Source organism: Ostrea edulis, chromosome 9 (assembly GCF_947568905.1).
Source record: "Ostrea edulis chromosome 9, xbOstEdul1.1, whole genome shotgun sequence".
Lineage (NCBI taxonomy): Eukaryota > Metazoa > Mollusca > Bivalvia > Ostreida > Ostreidae > Ostrea > Ostrea edulis.
In genome coordinates this window covers 4,111,790-4,131,657 of record NC_079172.1, presented here as the reverse complement: position 1 = coordinate 4,131,657, position 19,868 = coordinate 4,111,790, and the positions used below count along the sequence as shown (strand labels likewise).

General features: G+C 33.1%; 1 protein-coding gene and 1 long non-coding RNA gene across 2 annotated transcripts in view; one reads left to right on the top strand and one right to left on the bottom strand.

The window, feature by feature from the left end:
• The window catches only part of LOC125660154 (uncharacterized), a 55,656-nt gene extending 36,146 nt beyond the window's left edge, over positions 1-19,510 (top strand). Inside the window, 8 exon segments of the mRNA XM_056148191.1 lie at positions 954-1,099; positions 11,738-11,863; positions 15,891-16,001; positions 16,925-17,034; positions 17,151-17,209; positions 17,391-17,536; positions 18,849-19,002; positions 19,259-19,510. Coding sequence (XP_056004166.1) covers positions 954-1,099; positions 11,738-11,863; positions 15,891-16,001; positions 16,925-17,034; positions 17,151-17,209; positions 17,391-17,536; positions 18,849-18,985 — 835 coding nt within the window. The 3' untranslated portion in view covers positions 18,986-19,002; positions 19,259-19,510.
• LOC125659682 (uncharacterized) lies at positions 3,866-8,838 on the bottom strand. The gene is made up of 3 exons (XR_007364159.2): positions 8,695-8,838; positions 6,015-6,099; positions 3,866-4,092 (listed from the first exon to the last, which is right to left on the bottom strand). It is a non-coding gene; the product is annotated as an uncharacterized LOC125659682 (long non-coding RNA).
• Positions 19,511-19,868: the final 358 nt, after the last annotated feature.

Here is a 19,868-nt window from a genome sequence, read left to right as displayed (position 1 = left end):
TGTGTTTTATTTCTCGATAAAAGTGCTGACCTTCCAGCTTGACAAAAAATTTATTTATTACTTGATATAAGGCATAAATGTCTACGTGCTTGTATTATTAGATATATGGAAACCATTAGAGCATTTTGGTTGACATTATAACCGCCGGCGTCGTTGCTTATACAAATTACCGCATGCTTCCATTATGGATAAAACCTCATACTACAAAGAACGTAGACAGAGGGTTCGCTTCGTAATTGGGAGGTCGTGAGTTCGAGCCTCAAACTAAGACGTAAACATGGGTAGTCATTGCTTCCTTCGCCAAATCCTCGGCAATTAGAAGTGAGAATCGTGGGTCTTTCGGGTATGACCTTAAAAACGGAGGTCCCTTGTCGCGGCAGGCGTTGGCATGCTAAAGATCCCTCACTATTACATCCCTGAACCCCATGGCATCTCGTACGTGTTTAATATCGTTTAAAATCAGTATTTCGCAAATTCTATGGTCGTTGTAACGATCTAGTTTGCCAATACAACCTATCATTGGGTCAAATGTTTTCTGATGTATTTCATGCCGATTGTAAGGCCGTTCTTAGCACTCTGATTTTGACTACAGATTACTTCGTTTATTTGATAAAGATAGAGAGCTTACGGCGGGTGTGACCGGTCGACAGCGAATGCTTACTCCTCCTAGGCACCTGATTCCATCTCTGCTGTGTCCAGGGGTCCGTGTTTGTCCAACTATTTATTTTGTATTGCTTATAGATAGGAGTTAATGGATTAATCACTGTTCATTAACTTCGCCTTTCATCTCGTACATGTGACGTGGTGTTCTATACGTATGACTTTAGTTACAATCCTGTACGTACGACTTTTTATTTTGTGTGTACGACATGAAGCTACTTTTTTGTCGGCATTGTTTCCATATGTTAGAACTGTAGTCGTCATTTTTAATTTTTCATACTTTTTCCAAACAGATATGGTGGGATATTTGTTGATTTGGTTCTTTCATACAACAGTGATTATACTAACCCTGCTAGTCTTTTAAACACTCTTTTCCTACTACTCAACCATGGGTACATACACCATTTAGGAGTGCAGAACTACTTGCGGTATGATCATGGTAAGCATATTGTCTAATGTAAAATCACTTTATTTCAATGTGTTCTATTTTTCGTGGTTTCAAAAAATATCCGAAGCTTTTCACTGGATCTGATATGAATATTTATCACCTATATAATGTATATTAATCTCCCTTCTGTGATTCCATCGCTGGTTAGGATTACAATGTCAATTGCGTAACATACTCTAAATAAAGATATTATAACAGCATCGAACTGTACCACAGCAAATGATTTGCAGCTCGAATGGTTCTTATTAACAAATCAAGTTCTGACAAATTTTATTATTACAATATCGCAAGCGATCGATGATTTATTGCTACGACGGTTAGTAATGTTTGTGTGCATTCAAAATGAGAGAGAGAGTGTGTGTGTGTGTGTGTGTGTGTGTGTGTGTGTGTGTGTGTGTGTGTGTGTGTGTGTGTGTGTGTGTGTGTGTGTGTGTGCAAAGATTATGCATCTCAACCGATTCAATATGCGAGAGTATGTTCTATGAATTACAATTTTAAACCGAGGCAGGCTACTGACAAACAAGTTGATGTTACAGCGGTTTCAACAGTCTCGTTTAAAGTCAGCATTTCGCAAATTCTATGGTCGTTAAAATGATCTAGTTTGCCAACTTGATTCAACCTAACATTGAGTCAAATGTTGTCTGACGTGTTTCATACCGATTGTTAGGCCGTTCTTGCACCCCTACTAACGTTATTGTTATTTAAATTTACACCACGTGGGTTTTTTGACCCATTAAAAGGTTAGAGGTGAGGTCAAATTCCGCAGTGAAGGAAACCGGAAATAAATCTGCCAAAGTTATAGTCATTTTCTATATACTGTAATAGACATGTATCATCAATGCAAATTAGAAAATTCAATTAAGTACTGTCATACCAGCGATGATTGTGAAATAGTGAAAAGCTCAGGAAGTTAAAGTCATTTAAAGATTTAGATTGTAGTTTAACTGATATTTAGTCTTATTGTCGTGTCATAGGGGGGAGGGTCTTTTCTTCTTTTGTTCGGGGGGGGGGGGGGGGGGCAACGGTAGAATAATTCCATTGTTTATAACATATGCAAATAAAGAAATTGGGGAGACTGCTTTCTTCCATTTTTCATTTATAGTGGTATTTAGGGTAAAGACAGAACTGCAAACATATATGCATGTATTCATGGAGAATTTGTATAAAAAATTTATCTTTGGTAGTAAGTTTTTAACACCCCCTCCCCCCTCCGAATTAAGAAATCATGAATTTTTTCGAACTTAGGAAAAAAGTTCCCCCTCCCCGATTTAGGATTTTGTAGAGTGGGCAAGTCACAGGACAAAACAATTTTTTTTTCTCTTGTCAAGGATTTTTAACAAATTAAGTTATCTTCAGCATTGGTTACAAAAAGAGAATATTTTGCATTGAAAATAGAATTGGTGAAGAAAATGTGCGATTCCTCCCTTATAGTATAATTGCGACTCATATAAACTGCACAAAATAATATATCACATTATAAGTTAATCATCAACGTCACAGAAAAAATGAAATTGATGTTATTGTTAGATTCTATTACTACACTTCTATAGCATGCTATTTTTAGATTTATTCCTCTTTAAAGATATCTCATAAATTTTATAAGATATCTTATTAAACTTACAAGACATCTTCTTAAGTTTATGAAATATATTAATTGTATCCTTTATAATTGGATATCTGAGTGATAAAAGATGATAAAATATGTTATATATTTTATAAGTTATCTTCTAAAACATATATCTTATTTCTTTTAAGATATATATCTCAAACTTAATAAGATATTTTATAAGATATCTCAAAAACGAAATTTTATAAGACATCTTGTTAACTTTATAATGTATCATATGAATTTACTTTTATAAGATATATATCATAAAACATATAAGATATCTTGCATGTATATTATAAGATATATCAAAGTTTGAGCTATATTTTTTTTAAAATTGTTTATGAGATATCTTATAAGATATGTAAGATAACTTATAAAGCTTGTGAGAAATCTTATAAAACATTTAAGATATTTTATGTTTTATAAGAAATCTGTTAAACATTATATCATTTGATATACAAGATATCTTATAAAGCTTAGGAGATATCTTTCATAATTTATAATATATATCTTAAATATTTTATAAACTATATATTATATGAGATATATATCTTATAAGATTTATTAGATATCTTATCAGAAATAGAAGATATTTCATAAATTATATATGAAATCCTTAAAGGAATACCCGGTAGATACATTGTATAAATATGGCGTGCCATACACTTCACTTAGGAAGAAGCTAGATTAGCAGGATTTATACAATTATATGAATATATACATATTTTCTATATATCTTAAGAAATATCTGTGAAAAGCCTAATATGCATTTTCATAAATTTAAAACTTAACGTACTAATTTTACTCTTTATGCTAAAGCAATTCATCAGCAAATGTGAATTATTACTACAGCTGTACGTGCTCTACAATGCATGCAAGCAGGTAGTTATAGTTACACAGTATCAAAGTTGGTTAAGAAGTACTATGTACAAGTTACTACTCATAAATGGAAATTCAATGGTTGAAAATTTTCCACATTTATTGAAATATACATAGTTTTCTTATCTATATGTATTGATCAGAAAGTAAGACAATGTTACACCACTGTATCTGCAAAAGTTTTTTGTAAGTTTTAAATATCAAAGAAATTAAACCTTTAGAGTGGAACATTTTTACAATATGTCTATATATACATAAAATCAGATGCTGAAATTTTATAAAATTTAATTCAATATCAGTATACATGTATATACATACATTTCAAAGTTATAACAATTTCTTAAAAATTCTTGGAAGTTATTTTTATAACTTTAGTCTGTGACATGCACTTTAGAGCATCCCAGATTACAGGATTTGAAGGTAGATCCTTAATGTAAACTGATGAATTCATTTAGGAATGTGGACTGCACACCAGCTATTTCCTCAAAATGAATCTCTGAAAGAAAAAAAAATTCACAATGATCAATATAAGCTATCTAAATTTTATTTTCCAGTATGAAATATGAATACTGATTGATTGTCTTAATTACTCCTTCTAGATATCTATTCTGTTTCAATTTAGTATCAATAGCATTAAAGACAAGAGGCTCATGGACCACATTGCTCACATGAGTTACCTTGGCCCATATTTAAAGATTGTTCTTGTATATTTGCATGTAAAGCTTTGATCCTTATTGTGGCCCCAACTTACCCCCGTAACTATGATTATTACAAAATTGAATCTACACTATATCAGGAAGCTTTCATGTGAATGTAAATTTCGTTGTCCCAATGGCTTCTTGAGAAAAAGATTTCCCTATATATTTGTATGTTAAACTTTGATCCCCTATTGTGGCCACACCCTTCCCCTGGGGGGGGGGGGGGGGGGCATAATTTTAACAAACTTAAATCTGCACTATGTCAGCAAGCTTTGACATAAATGTAAGACTTTCTGGCCCAGTGATTCTTTAAAAAAAATCCAAAAGATTTTCCTTATATATTTGTATGTGAAATTTTGATCCCCTATTGTGGCCCCATCCTACCCCTGGGAGCTATGATTTTAACAAATTTGAATCTGCACTATGTCAGGGAGCTTTCATGTAAATATAAACTTTTGTCTTACTTTCTGGTCCATTGGTTCTTGAGAAGATGTTATATTTTCCCTATATATTTGTAAGTAAAACTTTGATCCCCAATTGTTGCCCCATCCTACCCCCGGGGGCCATGGTGTTATCAAACTTAAATCTGCACTATGTCAGGAAACTTTCTTGTAAATTTGTGATTTCCTGGCCCAGTGGTTCTTGAGAAGAAGATTTTTAAAAGATTTTTCCCTATACCTTTGCATGTAAAACTTTGATCCCCTATTGTGGCCCCATCCTATCCCTAGGGGGTCATGATTTTAATAAACCTGAATCTACACTATGCCAGGAAGCTTGCTTGTAAATTTCAGCTCTTCTGGCCCTGTGGTTCTTGAGAAGACTTTTAATGAACCCACCCTATTTTGTGATTATCTCCCCTGTGAAGGGTGGCAAGTTAGGCTGAAATTAACACTATGGTTCTGGAGAAGACGTTGAAAAGGTTGTACAAATGGACTGATGACAGCAAAAAGTGATCAGAATTGCTCTTTCAAGCTATCAGCTCATGTGAGCTAAAATCAATTTGGAATTTTTCTTTGCTATGTGATTTATCTCTACCTACACTGCATATACACTATGCCTATTTTACCAGAAAGAAAAATTTTAATTATAACTTTACATATATATTTTATGATTTTTTTTCAAAATAAATATTTAATATAATTAACATTTTATAGAAGAGAAACAAAAATACCATAATCACAATTTGAAACTAAAGATTGTTTATTAGGAAATACAAATGTCTCCCTGAGCTCCCCAAATTGGAAGTTCTTCAAATGAAACTGCCCCTTATTGTACTGTATGGTATTGAGGAGAAACCATGAGCAGAAGCATATAAGCATTTATGAACTCCGATAAGCCATATAGAAGTGTTCACAAATTATTTTATACCCTCCACCCTGTATCTGATGAAAGTTTTGAGGTAGAAATTGTGTTTGTGCCTTTGTATGCATGTACATAATTTGTAAATGTAGTTGTACCCCTAAGTAGATTTTACATAATAAAACACTGAACACATATACATGTACTTCATAAGTTCTGTTACATGTACATATACAACCATGCATAAAAAGATGTTTAAATACTATAACATTTTTTTAAGAAACAAAATTATCTGCATGCAGTGTATAGCTTGGTTAAAAATTTAAGGACAGATAAAATGATCTCGCTTTGTAGACAGAATAATCTCCTTTAAAATCTTGAAAACATAATCATTACATTCAATTATAGGAAGATGTGATACCTTGACAAATCTAGGATTCCTTTGAGGATCTCAAAATACATTTGTTCAAAGGGTGGTGAATCACTCAAAGTCCCCAAAAAGTACACTGAAAGCAGACACATGCACAAATATGTATTATGATTTGAAATTTAGGCTAAAAATATAAATTGCTGTGCAAGTCAAAATAATGGCAAGAGAAAAAGAATCCCACTTCTCTATGATACACTTCCTTGTATTGAGGTGTACCGAAGACGAGTCGAATATACCACTCTAATTTCAATTCAGATTGGAACATATGATTCGTAACTTTTTTCTTTAACTGTAAACAATTAAGTTTTAATATTCTGATCACAATCTCCATTTAAACAAATTAATTGTGTCTTATTGAATTTATTTTCACTTGTCAATGAAACTTTTAGATTTAGTTTGATTAAAATTCCTTATTATAGATAAAATTGAATTACAGATGTCAAACAATGTTTCTTCAATGATCTCTTCAACAATATATGTTTATTTTAAAAACTAAGGGTAGTGTGTTTAATTTAGGGTCAGAAACACAATATTTATTTGATGCCTTAATTTATGCTTTTAAATTTTCAAAACTCCATCAACATGCAATATAATAAATATTTTGATCAGTTACAATTGTATTTAATTCACATTTTTTTTTTTACAATTTAAGGCAATTCAGTTAAATGTATAACACAAACTAAAACATGTAAAATAATTAACATTGCACAGTCAGCTTTTCATTAAAGGGAGCTTATAATTACAAAATTCTTTACTTTAGGTTAAATAATACTCAGTGCACACTATGATCCTAACTTGGCCAAACTTGAAAAAAAAAAGCCATGTAATATGATCATGCAAAATAATTTCTTCTCCTAAATTTCTAGAACAGCTTCTGGATGATCACAGCTCAATTTTGATTTCTGAGACTTATAACTGTTTAATTATGTTGCGAAATGTAATACTAAATATGAAACAGCAAAGGTTTCTTACAGACAAAATATAGTTAATGTATATTAAAACAATAGTTAATTACAGTGTAGTGCAATGTAATCCTAATTGTGATTCAATTATTTGATTTAAGATTTTAAATTTTTGTACAGATTGTCCTCTAACATACAGATACATGACTAATCTAAATATGAAAAAGATTATTGATATTATTACATGTGTGTTTCTGTAATTATAAGTTTGTAATTGTAATAAGTAATTCTAAATCAATTAAAAAGATCAGAAATGCATGTAGGTATTTCATTCATAAAAGGAGACTTGTTTTTTTAGAAATGACTTATGAAAATATAATGTACTGCTTATAATGTATCAATAAAGGAAAAAGTTATGATGTATATCCATGTATATTGTCCCGTCACATTAATATATGTGTTAATGATTAATATATATCATAAATGCTTGCATAAATAAACATTAGTAATACATGTCTGTGGTTACAGAAACTCAGAGCTATAAACTGCCAATCTGTAAATAGTATGAGACCTGCACCACTCAGGAATTTTAAATGTTTTCTACTATGATTTTATATAAATCAAAGACTGCGATATTTTGCTACATATAAGAAGATTGATGCATGATCTGATAAAAAATTTTAATTAATGCATCGTCCACTGGTGTCTAATATGCACATTTTTTACCAGATTTAATATACATGTTATAAATGACAATTACAACCCTGCATTAGATACAGGGAGGATCCTGTTAAATATAATGCACTGTCCCCTGATGTCCTTTGCAGTTTTGTGATCAACTTTTAAAATTATCACTGGTACATTATATACTTTGGCAATGGTTACTATATATATACATGTATATATACATCTAGTCATGTTCTAATTTCCATTTATTGTTGCTTTCCCTCCACTTAAAAACAATCCATAATTGGTCACCTTTGAGCGTACATACATGTAGTGTATGAAAAGGGTGCTATATAAATATGGTATTATTATTATTAAATTATATCATATAAAGAAAAGTTGGAATTTTTCATTTACATATGTACCAAATGATAATCATACAAATACATGTCATATACTTTTCATTCATTCTAATTTTCTTTGGTGTGCTGCATGCATCAATGAGTTTAATTATCAAAATCTTTACATATCAAAAAATTATGAATGGGTAGTATACACACCCCCTGGTCACCACAATAGATCCAATCAATAAAATTTACTTTCTTCATAAAATAAATTCACTTTATCTATACAGCTAGATTAGGAAAATGATTATGTTTCCATCAAAGAAATATTAAGTTTAGAAGTTTTAAGATACTTGCAATGCATATTTCTTTGCTTGTAACATGCACATTCACAGATACATACATGTATATACCTCAAATATGAAACAGACTCTGACTATAATATTTTCTGCGTGGAAATGGTAAATTGTATGCAACATTTCAGTGTTTGATCAATTGAACACAATCCCTATGCAACATTAAAATTTAATTATGGCATTTGAAATAGAAAAATGTCCTCAATATTTTTTTTTCACGATAATCAAGACTTCTTTCAAAGTTGGCCTAGGTCCAAATCTAAGGACGATAACTCTTTCTTACCATTTCTTATTTAAGCTTTATTAGCTGATGGCATTAGGAAAATAATGCATTGATACGTAGATCTATATATTGCAAAAACAAATAAAGCACAATATACCATAATTTCTAATTGATACTTACATTAACACTGGAATTCCTTAAAGCACATCCATATCCGGTAGAAAATTCACCGGGTCTCAGGTAGCTCGCGTTGGAGTCTCGGAGCAACGAGATTATATTTCATTCGATAGTCTTTGATTTTACGCTCTACTTAACACCGATAAAGAATATGTTCCGAACACGTTAGTAGGGGTGCCTTGACGCACTTATTTTTGCTATGGATTACTCCCGTTTACCTGATCAAGATGCAAGGCTCACAACGGGTGTTACCGGTCGACAGGGGATGCTTACTCCCCCTATTTTGTATTGTTGATATGATTTATGAGATATATCACTGTTCGTTATCTTCACTTTTTTTCGGAATAATTTTTCATCTTTTTTACATTTCTCTGGAATCTTTCTTTCTTTTCTTCGCTAAATGAATTTGACAGTGTTCTATTTCTGGTTAGACATAATTCCTCATGTTCACATTGTGCACTCTCAAAAGAATATGTTGGCAACATACAACCGCTTGTTATGTGATCTTGATAAATATTTGCATTTATCATATACTTGGTAATGATTATGCAGATTCTGCGTGATACGGGTGACGTCACAATAGCCAATATCAACGACCGGTCCGAAAATATATGTCACATATCAGACCGGCGTGCAAAAATGCATATCAAGCCGGAAATTACGTATTCACTCGAACAGTATATCAAAGTTTTTACCATAGTAAATTAATGTACCAAGGTGTTTACTGTAGTAAAACAATAATATATCAAAAGATTTTACCATACACGTACAAATGTAGTTAACCAATGTATGTATCAAATTAAGTTTTTACTGTTGTCAATCAAGGTTTTACCATTATAGTACATCAAAGTTTTCACTATTACAGTAAATCAAAGTTTTTACCATAGTAAATCAAGGTAGGCAATATACCAGATATTTCATGATCTATCTTTAAAGTGCAATAGATTAACCCGCATGTGACAAAAAGAATAGTACTACCATCATGTAAAATCAGCCCTCGAATTCTATACCAGATACTCTCTCTCTCTCTCTCTCTCTCTCTCTCTCTCTCTCTCTCTCTCAAACACTATATTGTACAAGATTTATCAATGATTATTAAAGAAGTGTAGTATGTGATAACTAATATTACATGCTAAAATCCATACCGTAAGTCATATCAGCCCTCGGGCCCCATATCAACCCTCGGGCCTTCGACCTTTGGGCTGACGTGGGGCGACTCGGGCTGATATGACCTACGATATCGATTTTAGCATGTAATATTCTCTATTTATCAAGGTTTAGTCAGAAATAATTTATGAGATTTCATTATATAAGAACTCTTGATAAAAACTGCAACACACAAGGTCAACTTAACGTAATACATATCTGTGTTAAAACCTCGGTACTAATTCAACGCAACATTGCAATTCTGTTTGTCTCCATGTAAATTGTAACAAAACATGTTACACATGAGAAATGGTCACCAGCATTTTCTTTATCGAGTGCACAACATCTATTATGAAATATACTAAATCATTTCTACATGATAAAAAATGTTCAACACGAAACACTTTATCGTTACTTTTAAAGAAATATTTCCATATGCCTTTGTCAGATTTTATTTATTTTTGTTAATTTGCAAATACAATCGCCAATCTACAAAAGCTTTTGTCATGGGCAAGAAAAACCAGAAAACTAAATGTAAAATTCAATAATAATAATAATAATAATAAAAGTACATTTATATAGCGCCTTATCTAAAAATACTCTAAAGCGCTGTATAACATACTAAAATTTACAATTGATAATTAAAGGAAAAACCATAGAATACACAACGAATAATCCTCACACATATAAGCATGAATGCAACATTATGTCATAATGGATAAAAAGTACAAATCAAGACAATTTAAAGGATAAAATATGATGCAAGCATACAACGTCCTAAAGGTATGAAAAACAAACAAGTAAAACCACTCAAAGGAATCTAAAACACAAATGTGCCCAAAGTTCATTACATTCAACAGTACATAGCTATTTAAAGGTTATAGGATTGACAGAAAAGATGAGTTTTTAACAGACATTTAAAACATTCAAGATTTTTGACGTTTCTGAGCTGGCTAGGCAGATTGTTCCAGATTGTGGATGCAGCCTTGTCGAATCTGCGTTCATCGTAGGTCTTAGTTCTGACTGATGGTACAATTAATAGATTTGTGGTTTCTGAACGCAGGGCTCTTGTCGGGTTGTATGGAATAATGAGTTCCATGAGATATCCTGGAGCCAGGTTGTGGAGACATTTAAACACATAAAGGAGAATTTCAACAATAGGACAATTATTACAACTCTATCAAAACAATGAATATCATGTAATACCTATGTTTAATTGAGAAAATGTATCATAAAAGGTGAAGATAACGAACAGTGATCAATCTCATAACTCCTATAAGTAATACAAAATAGTTGCTTACTCCTACTAGGCACTTGATCCCACCTCTGGTGTGTCCAGGGGTCCGTGTTTGCCCAACTATCTATTCTGTATTGTTTGTAGGAGTTATGAGATTGATCACTGTTCGTTATCTTCACCTTTCATAGTTGCGCAAATACGGACCCCTGGACACACCAGAGGTGGGATCAAGTGCCTATGAGGAGTAAGCATCCCCTGTCGACCGGTCAAATCCGCGGTAAGCCCTATATCCTGATCAGGTAAACGGAGTTATCCGTACTCAAAATCAGTGTGCCAAGAAGGGTCTAACAATCGGTATGAAACACGTCAGACAGCATTTGACCCAATGATAGGTTGTATTGACGAACTAGATCGTTATACCGACCATAGAATTTGCTCAATACTGACTTCAATCGAGATTGTGTAAACGCCTGTACCTTCAACTTGTTTGTCAGTAGCTTGCCTCGATTTAAAAAACTGACCGTCATATTCATCTAAACAGAGAAAATGTGGAATGTTAAAACTGTAAGGCTGTTCGAATCGATCTTTATCCATGTTATGATGTCTACAAGACATTTTGATGGCAGAATAGGATATGTATCAGGATATTATGTATTGTTTCAGTCATCAGGTCGGGAAACTGTCCGCTTGTAACACAAGTGAGCTTCTGTACAGAGTACTGTACCGGCGATAGTAGGTGTCCAGGAGCTCAAAAGTGCTGTTCTACTGGTTGTGGTCAAACGTGTACAGGTTAGTAAAGTTTTCTTATTCAAATTTCTAAAACAAAAGGGGGGATTGTGATTGCACTTCCTGAATATTATAGAAACAGGTGTTGTTGCCAACAGGTAACGTTTTAAATTGGGTGCATGATAATTAATGTTAATTATTACAGAGTTGAAAGCTACAGTTTGAAACAAAAAGTTTTGATGTTATAGCAGATATATTCCAAATATTTATTTCTTGGCATTCTCTGTAATGACTATGCGAAATCATTATGAAAAGTATATGCTTGTTACTCGTATATCGTCATATCTTGTTCTTGAAGTCACAATTAGTTAATTTTACATTTGCAGTGTTGAATTTGTGACGAACATGTATGCATATATAGTCAGTAACTAGTGTATGTATATATAGTCAGTAACTAGTGTATGCAGATAGTCAGTAACTAGTGTATGCAGATATAGTCAGTAACTAGTGTATTTGGAGAAGGCTTGTGAATTTGCAGCTAGCATATCCTTAAGTCCCTGATCGACAATTGAGTTCACATATACGCACTACCTCCGACTTCTTCACATCCCGAATGATGTTTTTAAATGCTTCTACACGAGAAGAAAAAATCTATTGTTGTGACCTTCAACTCGACATTTAGATATATCGACGACGTTTTATCTATTAACAATGATAATTTTCATTCATATATCTATTCAATATATCCCAGTGAACTCGAAAAAAAAAATACTACAGAGTCCTCCTCATCTGCTTCGTACTTGGATATTTTATTGGAAATGAATATTAACGGCAAACTAATTAACAACTCTACTTTACGACGAACGGGATGATTTCAGCTTCTCCACTGTAAACTTCCCATGTTTATGCAGCAATATTCCATTATCACCTGCAGGCGGTATTTATATCTCTCAAATAATTCGATATACAAGAGCTTATTCTGCGTATGATCAGTTTCTAAATCGAGGCAAGCTACTGACAAACATTATGATGGCGGATGTGACCGGTCGATTCGTATTACATGTATGTAGCAGTCGATTGATTTTTCCAAGCTTTATCAGACTTTCTGTTTTCCAGGCTTTCCTCTACCATGTTTTAACTTGGGGGAAACTGAATAATTTTGATATATGGCTGTCTCCATATGAGTGGAAAATTCTCGAGTGGGACGTTAAACAATGTACAGAATATATAGATATGTGGCCGCCTGATAGATTATTGAGTGGGACGTTAAACAATGTACAGAATATATAGATATGTGGCCGCCTGATAGATTATTGAGTGGAACGTTAAACAATGTACAAAATATATAGATATGTGGCCGCCTGATAGATTATTGAGTGGGACGTTAAACAATGTACAAAATATATAGATATGTGGCCGCCTGATAGATTATTGAGTGGGACGTTAAACAATGTACAGAATATATAGATATGTGGCTGCCTGATAGATTATTGAGTGGGACGTTAAACAATGTACAGAATATATAGATATGTGGCCGCCTGATAGATTATTGAGTGGGACGTTAAACAATGTACAGAATATATAGATATGTGGCCGCCTGATAAATTATTGAGTGGGACGTTAAACAATGTACAAAATACATAGATATGTGGCCGCCTGATAGATTATTGAGTGGGACGTTAAACAATGTACAGAATACATAGATATGTGGCCGCCTGATAGATTATTGAGTGGGACGTTAAACAATGTACAGAATATATAGATATGTGGCCGCCTGATAAATTATTGAGTGGGACGTTAAACAATGTACAGAATATATAGATATGTGGCCGCAAGATAGATTATTGAGTGGGACGTTAAACAATGTACAGAATATATAGATATGTGGCCGCCTGATAAATTATTGAGTGGGACGTTAAACAATGTACAGAATATATAGATATGTGGCCGCCTGATAGATTATTGAGTGGGACGTTAAACAATGTACAAAATATATAGATATGTGGCCGCCTGATAGATACAGATTAAGTTTCACTTTTGTCACGGTTAACATATTCAAAAAAAATTATAAGAATTAGTTTTACTTTCTGTATTCTCCTCATTGTGTGAGTTCCATATAATTTACGGAATCATTAATGAAATAAATCGCATTTTCCTATCTTTTTTGTGATAATACATAAACTATCCACGCAGACTATTACGTAGACGACTTAACTTCAGGCGGTAGAGGACATGTATTGCATGAAAGGTGAAGATAACGAACAATGATAAATCTCCTAACTCCTACATGTATAAATAATACAAAATAGAGAGTTGTACAAACACGGACCCCTGGATATACCAGAAATGGAATCAGGTGCGTAGGAGAAGTAAGCATCCCCTGTCGACTGGTCACAACCGCCGTGAGCCCTATATCTTGATCAGGTAAACGGAGTTATCCGTGGTCAAAATTAGTGTGCCAAGAACGGCCTTACAATCGGTATGAAACAAGTCAGACAGCATTTGACCCAATGATACGTTGTATTGGAAAACTAGGTTGCAACTTGCAGAATGTTTGTTGCATTGTCACCTATGAAATATGGAGCGCCAAATTAACATAAACTCAAATAATTGAAGATAGCTTCCATTATTTGAAGATATCATCAATTCATTTGATGCGCGCAAAAAAAAAAATGATTAAAGATCTCTTCAAATAATTAATGATATCTTCAATTTTGAATTATTGCGCGCATTAATTGAATTGATGATATCATTAATTCTTCAGCCGAATTGATGCGCGCTTTAATTGAATTAATGATCTCTTCAAATGAATTAATGATATCAACAATTGAATTGATGCGCGCTACAATTCAATTGAAGAGAGCAATAATTGATATAATGCGCGCATTAAATCAATTGATGAGAGCAATAATCGAATTGATGCGCGCATTAATTCATTTGATGAGAGCAACAATTGATTTGATGCGCCCATTAATTCAATTATTGCTCTCTTCAATTGAATTCATTATATCTTTAATTCATTTGAAGAGAGCAATAATTCTATATAATTAAAGATATCTTCAATTCAACATATCCACAACTGAATTAATGATCTCTTTAATTGAATTGTTGCTCTCTTTAAAAGAATTGATGCGCGTATTGATTCCTTATACAAAAGCATTGTAAATCATTAAAGATATATTCAATTGAATTAAAGAGATCATCAAATTATTTATACCGAGCTCTAAATTAATTATTGCGAGCAATATTTCTATGAAATTGATGCTCTCATGAATTGAATTGAAGAGAGCAATAATTGAATTAATGCGCGTATCAAATTTATTATTGCTCTCATTAATTCAATTGATGCGCGCATTAATTCAATTGATGAGAGCAGTAATTGAATTGAAGAGCGCATTAATTCATTTGATGAGAGCAATAATTGATTTAATGCGCGCATCAAATCTATTATTGCTCTCATTAATTGAATTAATGCGCGCATCAATTGAATTAAAGAGAGCAATAATTGAATTAATGCGCGCATTAAATCAATTATTGTTCTCATTAATTCTATTGATGCGCGCATTAATTCAATTGATGAGAGCAGTAATTGAATTGAAGTGCGCATTAATTTATTTGATGAGAGCAATAATTGATTTAATGCGCGCATTAATTCGATTAAAGAGAGCAATAATTGAATTGATGATATCTTCAAAAAATTGAAGATGTCTTCAATTATTTGAGTTTATGTTAATTTGGCGCTCCATAATGAATACATTGTTATTACGATCTAATTTCGGTTTCCTTAATTCTTTGTGTTCATCATTTAATGAATATCAAACTTTATGGATTTTCACATTATTATATACGAAAGCATCCGGGAAAAAAATGGAAACAGAGGAGATACTTTTCGTTCATTTGTGAAGGAAAAAATATTAATCGATTTAACGTTCTATTTTTGTCTATACTGGACTTTCTAAAGCCAATCCTCTGGGTAATAAACTGATACGAACTCACTCTCGTTTCTATAAAATGATAATGGTAATAGTACCTCAGTGTTTTGCAAGAACACCGATGTATCTTATTCCACTCTACATTTTTTCAACACTAGATGTAGGGTCTCCTTTATCCGTAACAACGCAGCTGACAACATCCACAACTTCTGAGAAGACTACGGTGAAGACCAGGCGCACATCAACAACAACACAACTTCCCCGCAATGGTTTGATTTTGATTCTAGTGTTGATTAGCTCTAGATCTGTTAAATGAATTTGACACCCACGGTTCTTTACTCTCAGGATGGGGTGTTCAATATATTATTTAAAATCTGGACAGGGGCCTTAGAATCTCTATTTCATCAATGACGAATATTTTATATTTTATCTATTTTGAATGAAAATGCGAGTCAGAAATGAATTTTCGTAGTTCCAAACAAATTTGGCGCCAAGAAAATTAGCTTGTTATTATTAAGTAATTCATAGATTTAATGCTTTCAATATTTCACCCTTTCAGTATTTCTAATATATGTTGGTACTTGTGAACCATAGAACACCTTGAATCAATTTGTTCTTATGTCTCGTTGTCTTATCCCATAACTTTGAATGTATCGTTGTCTTACCCCATAACTTTGAATGTATCGTTGTCTTACCCCATAACTTTGAATGTCCCATTGTCTTACCCCATAACTTTGAATATCTCGTTGTCTTACTCAACAACTTTGAATGTCTCGTTTGTCTTACTCCATAACTTTGAATGTATCGTTGTCTTACTCAATAACTTTGAATGTCCCGTTGTCTTACCCCATAACTTTGAATATCTCGTTGTCTTACTCAATAACTTTGAATGTCTCTTTCTCTTATTCGATAACTTTGCCATAGACATGTTTCTTTTAAACACTAACATAGATAGAAATGTAAACTTCTCTCTTTGCCTATCTTTCTGGAGTATTTAGTTAATCCAAAACAATATTATTAAGTTGAAAGTGACCTCGAACAAAACACTTAAATATGATAGACAAAGGCTCATCTTTGTTTGGAGAAATTTTGATATTTACTTGGATTTGTATTACAATACTAATCTTTTGTTTTAGATGGTACATGGATAATTGTTATTTTTAAAAGTATATAGTGTATGTGTTTCATACAGTGGGAACACTATCAATAACCATGGAGCTCCAAGAATATACATGGGACAAATCATTGCTAAACCCACAATCCACGTACTACGTAGCGTTAGAGAACATCGTCCATACAAATGTATGTATAATCAATTAAATTGTAAATGCATAATCCATTGTTGTCTTGTAAGTCAGGACTACAGGGTGAAGTATTAAAAGCAAAGCTTTTGTAACACGCTCTTGTACTATTTGTAGGTTTCTCATTTCTTTAGACAGACTGAAGGCATTATAGAGATACAGATTATATCTTTCCGGTATATTTACTAATGTTCATACCAGTGAATTTAGTTCTTCAAAGTGTGGTTAATTCTCATGTATATATTTGAGGGTTTTTTTTTAAATTGGAATTCAACTCAATGAAAACATAAATGTTTATTTCCTGACATGTACATAGCACTGTATGTTTGCCAACAAACAAATTTTTAACCTTTCAAGGGCAAAGCATAACAGCGTTGATCTGATGCTACAGTACAACACGAATATCTCACCCCTCGATGACATCAGCACAAAACTGATATCAGCACGGAACAAAGGAACTATCAACAATCTCAAAATCACGCACTTCATGACTTTTGATACACGTAAGTTTACTAGGGTCTATCGTCTACACTTTTGTTCGTTGATTCTTATTAGGTTTCATAGATTCAATAGCTGTAGAATTAACCAAAATTTCAAAGGCATGACGTCACAGATGAAATGTTCTGTTGTATTAGCTTGATAATGGTTTTAGTCAATGATGATGAAAGTGATTAATCTCATAAGTCCTATAAAGAATATAAAATTAAGAGTAGGGTAAACACGGACCCCTGGACATAAAAGAGGTGGGATTAGGTGCCTAGGAGGAGGAAATATCCCCTATTGACTGGTCACACTCGTCGTGCACTCTTCAGTATTAGATCATCGACGCGAAACAATGGGAGTACTTAATGAACACCTCTATCCCTGTTTCCGTGGTATTGTATGAGATATGAAACGAACTTTATTTAAAACGTGTTCTATGAGCTGGGAAACATTTTCTGATTCAAAAACCCTTTCAGTATCTAAAAATAAGTTCTCGCGATTATTATTGCTGGTACCTGTATAATGATTTTTAAATGACTGTAATTATGCTATTGGATTCTGTATAGAGATATTCAAATTTACACAATACCATGGATGATAAAAATGTAATTTGTCTTAAGCCAACACTTTAGCCAAATTTATTCAAAATTTTCAGTTGACATATGGCAAAATTTCCTCTTGATGACCTTATCACGTGTTTGCGATGTCATTATCGACGTTTTTCAAAATTCATGGATAACAAAAATATTTAATGATGATCAAGAAATGGTAATTAACAATCAAATCCTATAAGAATGAGAAAGAAAGGCAAACACGGACCTCTGGATATACCAGAGGTGAGATCAAGTGTCTAGAAGGAGTAAGCACCCGTGTTGAATGGTCAAACTCGCTGGGAACCCTATATCTTCATCAGGTATACGGATTAATCTGTAGTCAAAACCAGTATGTAAAGAACGGCCGGACAATTGGTATGAACAATTCGACCACACGACAGGTTGCATTCGCATTATAACTACCATAGAATTTACGAAATGCTGACTTCAAACTCAAACAAGAATGTTGAAGTAGAGGAGATGCATTGCTAAGCAATACTTACATAATGCCTGTTGATAATTGGACTCTGGAAAAGAAATCATCGACCATTACTCTACGTAAACGTGTATATGTAATGCTCGTTGTTGTCCTAGCGTGATGAATTCAATTTGATATTTGTGTATTTCATTTACATCCATACCAATGTCAACAGTTTTATTTTCATGAAATACAGTGTATCATTTAATCACCATAATAACTGATAATTCAGATTTATAAAGATTACTTCATTTTTGTCAGAAATAAAACCAGGTACCTGTCCCTCAGCGTCTGTGGATGGAGATTGCTTTGAGGACTGTATGGGTGACGGGACCTGTCCAGGCTACGAGAAATGCTGTTCTACTGGGTGTGGAAGGCACTGTACTACAGCTCTGTAAACAGACTGACGTCAACGGTATCAAACAATTTAATGCATCGCGTTCATATTTATGGAATTGAAAATTATTGGTAGTTGCTGATTATCGGAAATGACACGCGATTATATTGTAAAACTTATACGGTCCCAATTTATTGTCTTCTGACAACTCTTGCTTTGTTTTGTTTTTTGCAATTATCAAAGGACGATGGGAAGACCATCTCCTACACTTATATTCTTAAATTCAAAGGAAATAATATTTACTCCTTGTGTATGCGATATGTATATATTACAGAACGCCGCTGATTGCTGTTGTCTTCCATTCTTCAGAACATCGCAGAGAAGTGGAGAAACATAACATACAGCCTATTGGATAAAACATGGAAGAAATAGGAAGATTTTCTGGATGGAATTGACCTCTCTCTTAATAAATCCCTACAGTGAATGGCGCCATATCGTTGTATTCTGTGCTTATTTTCTGAATTATTTACATTTGTTGATCTCTCCTGTTATCTTACTGGTTGATTTAGATATGTTTTTCACCTTACTAAGTTTTGTTATTCTTTACAAGGATATGGTAACCAGTTTCAGCACGTGACTAATGTCGCTTTACCATCCATTTAAGAAATAAGCGACGTTCTATAGTAAACATGGCGTTATGATCGGCAATTCCAGATTTGCAGACACATTCCTTGAACTGCATCATGCCAGCAGCTCGCCAATGTCAGTTCATAACGCCATGTTCACTTAAAAACTGTTTTCATTACTTATTTATATATAAATTTTAGTTTTTCTTTCGGACCGCCCCCCCCCCCCCCCTCTCCCATTGTGCATCCATGCTATTGCAAATACAGTATTTCGCAAATTAAATCGTAAAACAATATATTCTGCAAGTTTAGTCCAAA